This window comes from Trichosurus vulpecula, chromosome 1 (genome assembly GCF_011100635.1).
Source record: "Trichosurus vulpecula isolate mTriVul1 chromosome 1, mTriVul1.pri, whole genome shotgun sequence".
NCBI lineage: Eukaryota > Metazoa > Chordata > Mammalia > Diprotodontia > Phalangeridae > Trichosurus > Trichosurus vulpecula.
The window spans coordinates 280,215,055-280,223,730 of NC_050573.1; the positions used below are offsets into that span (position 1 = coordinate 280,215,055).

At 46.0% G+C, this 8,676-nt stretch overlaps 1 protein-coding gene across 2 annotated transcripts; it reads left to right on the top strand.

Annotated features, from left to right (window-relative positions):
- Window positions 1–523: 523 nt before the first annotated feature.
- Window positions 524–1,892, top strand: BHLHE22 (basic helix-loop-helix family member e22). 2 transcript variants are annotated; one of them, XM_036741876.1, is made up of 2 exons: window positions 524–860; window positions 927–1,892. In XM_036741876.1, exons 1-2 carry the CDS (start codon window positions 524–526, stop codon window positions 1,727–1,729), a joined length of 1,140 nt encoding a protein of 379 aa, XP_036597771.1. In that variant the 3' UTR covers window positions 1,730–1,892. The 2 variants fall into 2 exon arrangements, with proteins under 2 accessions (XP_036597771.1, XP_036597770.1); XM_036741875.1 differs by having other exon boundaries at window positions 524–1,892.
- The last annotated feature ends 6,784 nt before the right edge of the window (window positions 1,893–8,676 follow it).

Genomic DNA, 8,676 nt, shown 5'->3' on the forward strand with positions numbered 1-8,676 from the left:
GCAAGTCTTCTTCATAATAACCTACTCAGAGATAATGATGTAAAAGACTCCCCCGTCTGTGGCAGCGGCTGGTTGATGGGTCCGGAAATCTCTTGGAGGTGAATCCAAGCAAGATAAACGGTGGGAAGAAGAGCTGGTTTGGCTCACAGCATCAACAGCGGCGGCGACTCCGGCTCCGGCTCCGGGTCCCTCCCTCTCACCCTCACCATGCCCGGCCCCGGTACATGTTGAGCTCCAGCCTCCAGCACCATCGGCTGAAGAAGAAGAAAAAGAGGAGGAGAAGGAGGAGCAGGAGGAGGCGAGCGCTGGGGAAGGCGGAAAAAGAAAAAGAAAGAAGGGGAGAGGGCTCACGGGAGCTCCGGGACTGACGCCCGCACAGCCCGCAGACCCAGGCTCGGCGGGTGCTCGCTGCTGCAGAAGCGGCAGCGGCTGCTGACTCCCTAGCAGGAGGCGGCGGTCGCGGGGAGGGTCGAGGTTAAAGAACCGGCGGCGGGGACCCAGGCTGCTCGCTAGGGGCCGTACTATGGAGCGCGGTCTGCATCTCAACGCGGCGGCTGTGGCCGAAGAGGACCTATTCCTGCACAAGAGCCTGAGCGCCGCCTCGGCCAAGCGTCTGGAGTCGGCATTCCGCTCCACGCCCCCGGGGATGGACCTGTCTCTGGCGCCGCCGCAGCAGCAGCAGCAGCAACCGCCGCCTCCGCCACCGTCGCCGCTGCCACCGCCCCGGGACCGCCAGGCGTCGTCCTCCTCGTCGCCCCTGGGTTGCTTCGAACCTGCCGACCCGGAGGGGGGAGGGTTGTTGCTGCCGCCGCCGGGCGGAGGAGGAGGAGGTGGTGGAGGAGGAGGAGGTGGAGGAGGAGGTGGCGGTGGAGGAGGAGGAGGAGGAGGAGGTGGTGGAGGAGGCGGTGGCAGCGGTGGAGGAGGAGGAGGGGTGGGGGTCCCCGGGCTGTTGGTGGGCTCCACTGGAGTCGGGGGGGACCCCAGCCTTAACAGCCTACCCGCCGGAGCAGCCCTTTGCCTCAAGTACGGCGAAAGCACCAGCCGCAGCTCGGTAGCGGAGAGTAGCGGCGGCGAACAGAGCCCCGACGACGACAGCGACGGGCGCTGCGAGCTGGTGCTTCGCGGCGGGGGGAGTGAGCCCCGGGCCTCCCCTGGAGGAGGGGGCGTGGGGGGCCCCGGGGGCGCCAAAGCAGCTGAGGGCTGCTCCAATAATCACCACCACGCCGGTGGTGGCGGCCCCCCGGGGGGCCCGGGAGGCGGCGGGGGCAGCAGCAGCAGCAGCAAGAAATCCAAAGAACAGAAGGCGCTGCGGCTCAACATTAACGCCCGCGAGCGACGGCGAATGCACGACCTGAACGACGCGCTGGATGAGCTGCGGGCAGTGATCCCGTACGCGCACAGTCCCTCCGTGAGGAAGCTCTCCAAGATCGCCACGCTGCTGCTGGCCAAGAACTACATCCTCATGCAGGCACAGGCCCTGGAGGAGATGAGGAGGCTGGTTGCTTACCTCAACCAGGGCCAGGCCATCTCGGCTGCCTCGCTGCCCAGCTCGGCCGCTGCGGCCGCGGCGGCTGCCGCCGCGCTTCACCCAGCCCTGGGCGCCTACGAGCAAGCGGCCGGCTATCCATTCAGCGCCGGGCTTCCCCCGGCCGGCTCCTGTCCGGAGAAGTGCGCCCTTTTCAACAGCGTCTCCTCCAGCCTCTGCAAACAGTGCACGGAGAAGCCTTAAACACAAAACAAACACACAAAACCTACCCAAACGCTAAAGGAAGAAGATCTTATTGCTCCCCTCCACTTTTCTTCTTTATTTTGTCCCCAAATAGTTGCAAAACATCGAATTAATACAGCAAAAGAGCGAACCAACATGAAGAATCAGAGACACAAACAGGACTTCGGCCGTAACTTCTGCGGATTCTCCGCGGATTTTTTTTTGGGGGGTGGGGGGGAGGCGGCAGTGGGAGGGAGGGCAATTGTGGGATGGGGTATGCGGAATTCATGGGGGAGAGGAGGGTGGCTTTATTTTTCATTAAAAAGTGGTGACTTTTATGCCAACTAAGCAATAAGTCGCCTTTTATGGAAGAGGGGGTGGGAGTTGAGAAATAGCGTCTCAATTATTAAGCAGGGGAGAGAAGATTTATTTAAAGCAAAATACTAATCCTACTAATAATTATGAATTTGGTTAGTACTGAGGGGTTTATGGGTCGGGGTTGGGTGGGGCGGCAGACCGGATATTCATTCAGACAAATCAGAAAGGGCACTTGAAAATAATTTTTGATTCTGAGCCAGGAGAAAAACTTGAAAAGTAGACTTATTTAAGTGAAAAAAAAAAAAAAGGACTTACACGTTGCTATGAAAGACTTGTATTTTTTATTGTCTCTGAACTCTAATCCTGTGAAAATGCAAAGTTTTAGGGAGAGTGACTTTAAAAGACTCGTGTGGCTGAAAGTATTTTGCATTTTTAAATGTTTATGTGCACCTTGTTACTTTCCACTTTGCAATGATGTATAACAATACATGATATTTATTTGTTATTCTTCAAGGACCCCCCTACACCAACAGTATTTATCATGCGTTAAGGTCACGGGTCTCATGTGCAGGTTTTTTTTTTTTAATGCCTCTAAAATTCTGTTTTATGGATTAACTTATACTGTGTGCCAAGTGTTTAAAAGGTTTATTTGCCAACAACGTATAAACAGAAATACTGATGTATCAGAGCTGCTTAGGTTTATGAAAGGTCATCTGGATTTTTTTTTCAGTTGCATCATCCCTGTATTTAAATTGAGCTTTAATAAATTGCTTCAGTCCAAAAATTACAGGAAAGGTGTATTCTTAATTGCTGAATGAATTGATCACTTTTTGAAAGGGGATTCTTCTTTGCATTCCAAAAGGGAAATAGCGATTTACTTTTACAAGGCATCACAGCAATATATCCTATAAGTAAAAACATTGCCAAGCAAATATTTTTTCAGGCTGTGCTGTGCATTTTTAGAAGGTCTAATTTAATTCCTTTTAATATGTATAAAACTTATTTTAACTGTGGAAGATTATTTAAGTTCAAAGATGTTTGGTTTGCTTAAGGTGTGAATTTTTTGTTATTTTTCTAAAAAATAATAAAATAGTAATAAAATAAAACTAAGGAAGAGCAAGAAAAAGCTATTTATCCAAAGTGAGCTTTCAGTTTTAGTTTGCATGGCTGGGTACCTGCCTCTCTGCCACTTGAAAATCAAGAAAATCTCTTTTTTTTAAAAAATGAGTCCTACTATTTTCCATTCCTTACAGATAATGCAAACTCAGTCTGTCAGGAGGATGGTAAACTAGGAGTCATGATGGCTCTGTTGGCAGGTCATGGTTGTGTAAAGAGTGATATATATTAAATAGGTCAATCAGAATATGACAGCTATGTATGATCATTTGTATGTGTATCTATGTCAGAAAGAATCTTTATTAAAATATTTTGAACAAACATTTTTATTATGCTGTGCTTTGTGGAAGGAGAAATCATATCTCTCTTTTTCCCTGGTAGTTAGCCTGAAAATGACCACCATCACTGCCCCCCCATACACTCTCCCCCCCAAGGAGTTTCAGGGAAACATTATTAATATTAAAATCGTTCACCTGTTTAACCAGCATTATGCTAAATTACTGGAGAAGAGCTAAGTGGGGTTAATAACGAGACACGGAAAAGCCCCTGGGTTCTGGACTAAAAAGGACCAGAGGAGAGACTGCCTTCACGCTTGGGATGGAGATTTCAAGCACTAGATTCTTGTAGGGAGCGAAGAACCCCCAAGCTGTTAGCTTCCCTCTTTCCCATACAACTGCCAGAGTTAAACTTTCTTCGAGGATTCTACTCGGTTTCGATCCCCAGCTGAGTAAGAGTTTAGAGTTGGTGGGATTAAGTCTCTCAGAGGTTCGGTAGCTTATTGTCACCCATCTCTTTTCACGCCAAGAGAATCAATCAGGTTAAATTATAAATATAAATGAACATAACTGATGGTGTGCACGGAGAACATCGAGCTGACTAGCGTTGATATGGAAGGAGCTTTTGTAGCCTGTAGAGGAGACTGGGGGTGGGGGTGGAGGGTCGGGATAGGAAAAGCTTGTCTGGCCACCCATCTGTTCCTCTGTAGTGATCACAAATACAGATGACTTTCTTTTTATGGTAGTGGTCGTGATGATGATGGTGATGATGGTGGTGGTGATGATGTTACTGTGTTTCATCTGGACTCAATATGCTAAGTTTATTGGGTCTGTTTAGCCTCATCTCTTAATGATATCCCTAAATACCATCAAATGTAATAGGGTGTAGGGGAGGAGAGTGCAATATTTTCTGCTCCACTTGCTATCAAAAAAGATTAATCAGAACCTGTAACTTTTCAGGAAACATAACTGTAAAGGGCCACGGAGCCGTGGGAAGGGAGCCCAGACAGGGGTGGGCAGAGCAGCCCCCAGGCGCAAGGAGACCCGTCTCTCAACATTTACCAGACAAAGCCTGGGTGCGTCTAATTATGATTATTAAAACAATTTCCATGACGATGTCTAATATTATGTTAATTTGAAAACAACTGTGTATGAAAACTGTCGACTATAATACCTAAATTCATTTAATGAAACACATCGTTAAGGCAATTAAACCTCCTGGATGTGATTAAGGAACATAATTACGACACTGTTCTGCGCCATAATTGGGTGTCTTTAATCAAGGGGTAAAGTGATCAGCAACACAGCCATTAGTTTGTATTGTTCTGTCTCTGCTGTCCATCATTCTGATTAGGAATTAACCGCAGTCACCACCAGCCGGCCTTCTTTTCCCCCTTGCATATTAACAGCGAGGGGACACACCGGCTGCGAGATTTACTGCTTAATATTTCTCATTACAAGAAGTCTTCCTTGAAATATTTTCCTTGTAGTCATGACGCTGCTCAATTACTATTAGAAATTGTAGCAAATAACAAATCACTGTGTTCAGAAGAAAAAGAGATTCTCTTCTCCCCCTTCCATCCCCACCCCGCGAGTATAGCCCCAGTGGTGTGAAAGAGACTGGGCGGGGAGGGGGGGGGTACGGTTAAGAGATGGTATGGTTGGATTGACATTTCAGAAAAGCTTGGATAGAAGTGTTACCATGAAAAGTAATAATAATAATCACCTTTAATTCTTCTTCACTAATTTCAGGCTAATGAACTCCTTTCCCAGCCCAAGAAGTGTCTCCCATGCAGCTCTTTCAATAACACCTTAAAACTGGAGTGACCTGGAGTAAGGAAGGGCTCTTGGTGCTTTAAACTCGTGTCTTTTAGTTCCTGTTGCAGACATCCTTTGTAAGTGGCTTTACCTCCCAGACGTCCCACCCCCTTTCCCCCCTCCCCCTCTCTCTCTCCGGAAAAAAAAAAAAGTTTCCCCTGGTATCATCTTTTATTGAAGATAGAGAAGGATTAAGATAAAAAGTGCTTTCCTCTCAAACTCTTCTCTGGACTTTCAGTCTTGAAGCTCAGAGATTTGCCTCTTTGCCGGGTAAGATCTTCTGGAGAAGCATGTCTCTCATATATTTTATGAAACACTCTTAAGTGTAAGTTGTTTAAACTAACTGCAATAATGCGAAGTTCTCACGGAGGTGTTTCCTAGGTGTGGGTAGACCTGGTTGCTTCGGCGCTGCCAGAGCGTAAGCCTAAGACAGGTTAACCGGGAAGAAACCTCGTACAGAATTTCTTTAGGCAAGCGCCTCTCTTTCCTACATGGCACACCTCGCCAGGGGTAATCTAGATATTTATTTATTTTTAATCTTAGGGAGCTGAGAGGGCAGAAGAGGCCCGGAAGACCAGTTCCTGCTTTTCTCATCACTCCACTTCCTGTCTGTCACTGAGCGTTGACACCAAGTCAGCTTTGCACCATCGCTGACCAAGACCCTAAAATTGATCTCAATTGATCTCTCTTACGTCCCTCCCTATGTGTGGTGAGTGTGTGTGTGTGTGTGTGTGTGTGTGTGTGTGTGTGTGTGTGTGTGTTTGCCCCTTACTGCTTCCATGGGTTACTTAATATCCTCTTGATCTTGTTCGGCTTTTTCTCCAAATTCTAGGTCCTCTTATCCCAACCCACACACACCTACAGAACCCTACTTGTGGGGAGTCCCGATGTCCACTCTTAGAATCAGCCATCTCCCCGCCCCAACCCCCCATCGAATTCGCCAGGGCTGTCTCTCTCTCCCCTTAATCCTGGTCAAACCCCTCACTCACACCCCACCCCTGAATCCCGCGATCGTCCCAGCATGAGTGACATTGACTTTTCCAATGTAATGACTTATGAAAGATATAATCATGTGTTAAATTGAATCCTCCGTTTAACTGTTAATGGTGTGCTCTGGGCACATTTGCGTATTAGATGCTATGGTAACTAATTACCACTAGAAAAAGGGATAATACACTTCCCAGACTTTGAAAAATAATTATGAGAGTTCACATTCCTGGTAGCAGCGCTGAGCAGTGGATCTTCTGGAACGGAGTGAGTAAGTGAATGGGTAAGTGAACTTGTGAGCATGGAAAGGGTAAGATAATGAATCCTGGTCAAGGGAGTTTTCCTATTAAAACCTTTAATGAAAATGTGACGGGGCTGGGGCTGGGGCTGGGGCTGGGGCTGGAGGCGGGGAGAAAATTGGAGCCGGCCTCTACAGGTAATTAAATTCCTCCATGTAAACATCAGCAACATAAATAAGTTTTCTTTTTCATTAAAATGCCGTAGTCAGAATAAAATACCCACGTGCTCGAGCAACTTTTCGTCAATTAACGTCTTTTTGGATGCAGTTGTTCTGGCTGAGACAAATGAGCCATTCTCTCTAAAGCTCTGCCTTATCATAGAGCATCTCACCCCTCCCCCACGTTTGATGGGTGGTTTAAACTTTTTTGTGTGTGTAGCTGGGTGTTGGTTGGGAAGAGGCACAGTATCTGATCAAGTAACCACGGCTCTGGGGCAAGACAAGTTCGAAGACAAACAACCTCTCCCAGCGTGACATTCCTCTATTGCCACACAGATGCCAAATTTTTAAGGTCTCATGCCCAGCCAGGGACAAACGTGTCGTTTTGTACGCAGAGCGGTAGCAGACAGAGACAGACGGCCACATGATCCGCCTTCGCAGACTACTCTGAGGGTTTCTCATTGCCTTGATACTGGTATTGGGGAAGGTCAGCGTCTCGTCTTTTGTATCTTTTTCATTCCCTTCTTGAGACTGCACTCCACCCAGAGCGATTTCTTTCGCCTCCATGCTCCCTCTTGGCAGAACTTTCTTCCTTCTTGCAGATGCAGTATCTTTTCCATCCTCAAAAGTACCTTCGGGACAGAACTAAACACTAGGGGAGGTTTCTCCATTTTCCTCAAACTCTCTTTCTCCAAGTCTGGGGCAGAAGATTTCACACCCTAGAAAACCAGCACCCGAGTGGATTTCCTAGGGCGTCCAGCTGTCTGCTTCATGAGGAGGACAAGGGCAGACACACCATACTTCGGATTTCGGGAAACCCATCAAGTTCTCAATACAAACTGAGTCCCTCCTGGCACAAGAGGGAAACTACTATTCTTCCCTGAGGTATGGATGGCATAAGTTAAGTTCCCCTGAATCACTGGATTTTGTGTTAGTGGGGTCAGTAGGCTCCAGCAGTCTCCAATATGCAGAATTTAGGACACCAGGTGCCCCAAGATGCCCTCTCCCTTGGACACTCCCTGATCGACTTATAGGGATTAAAGAGTACTGAAATCTACGTGAGAGAAAGATTAGACTGCCCAAAGACTGCACTCCCCAATTTAAATGTAGAAAAAGCTCCCCAAAGGGCAACTTTAGCATGTGTGACCAGGTATATAATTACCTTAATTATATACACTGTGACTTTATTCATCTTCTCATTCTCCGAAAGAGTTAAATCTTTTCCAAAGATCATAGTTGCCCTTGTCTTCTCAACCTGATTCAGAGACATGTAATAAAATATGAAGCAAATTTATGATCTGTTTCAAGCTTTTTATTGCTGTATTTTTAAATTCATATATGCACATATAAGAACTATGATGTGTGAATAATTTGAAATGCTATAGCAGAATGATACATCTTAGATAAAATGTAACCATATCTTTATATAATTGTCTCAGATTAAAATAAAAAAAGCAAGATAGATTTCAAAGATAGACCAAACTGAAAAAACTGACAGCCATAAACTGCTAGCCAACCATAAATTAACATCTTTACCAAATGCTAACATGGTATGTCAATGGTTATCTAAGCAAGGATTGCTCTCCCTTAGAAGTTTCAGAATAAAGTTCATGGGTATTTAAAATACTCATTATTTTCAAATGTTTCAAAAATACAAAAGTTAACATATTTTACTAGAAGCATGATTTCTACTGAAGAAATGTTTTTAAGGAATTTTCTCATTAAATGTTTAGATCAACCCTACCCTTCAAATGACAAATACTCCATATCATGGGAGGAAGTTAGATAACATGCAACTTTTAACATACCAAAATAAAATTTTACCAGTGAAAGTAAGTACGGAAATATTATCCTGAAAATACAGACTTATTCAAAAGTGTAGTTTTCAAAGTTTAGGGGTCAGGATTATTCCTTGCTCTCCATTTAAAATCTTCATTAAATAACGTGATTGTTCCAATAAATGCAGTCAGTTTTCCACATTAAAAGAAAGAGTGGAA

Excerpts from the sequence above, each read along its gene's own strand:
- BHLHE22 (XM_036741875.1), top strand. The coding sequence starts at position 524 with ATGGAGCGCGGTCTGCATCTCAACGCGGCGGCTGTGGCCGAAGAGGAC.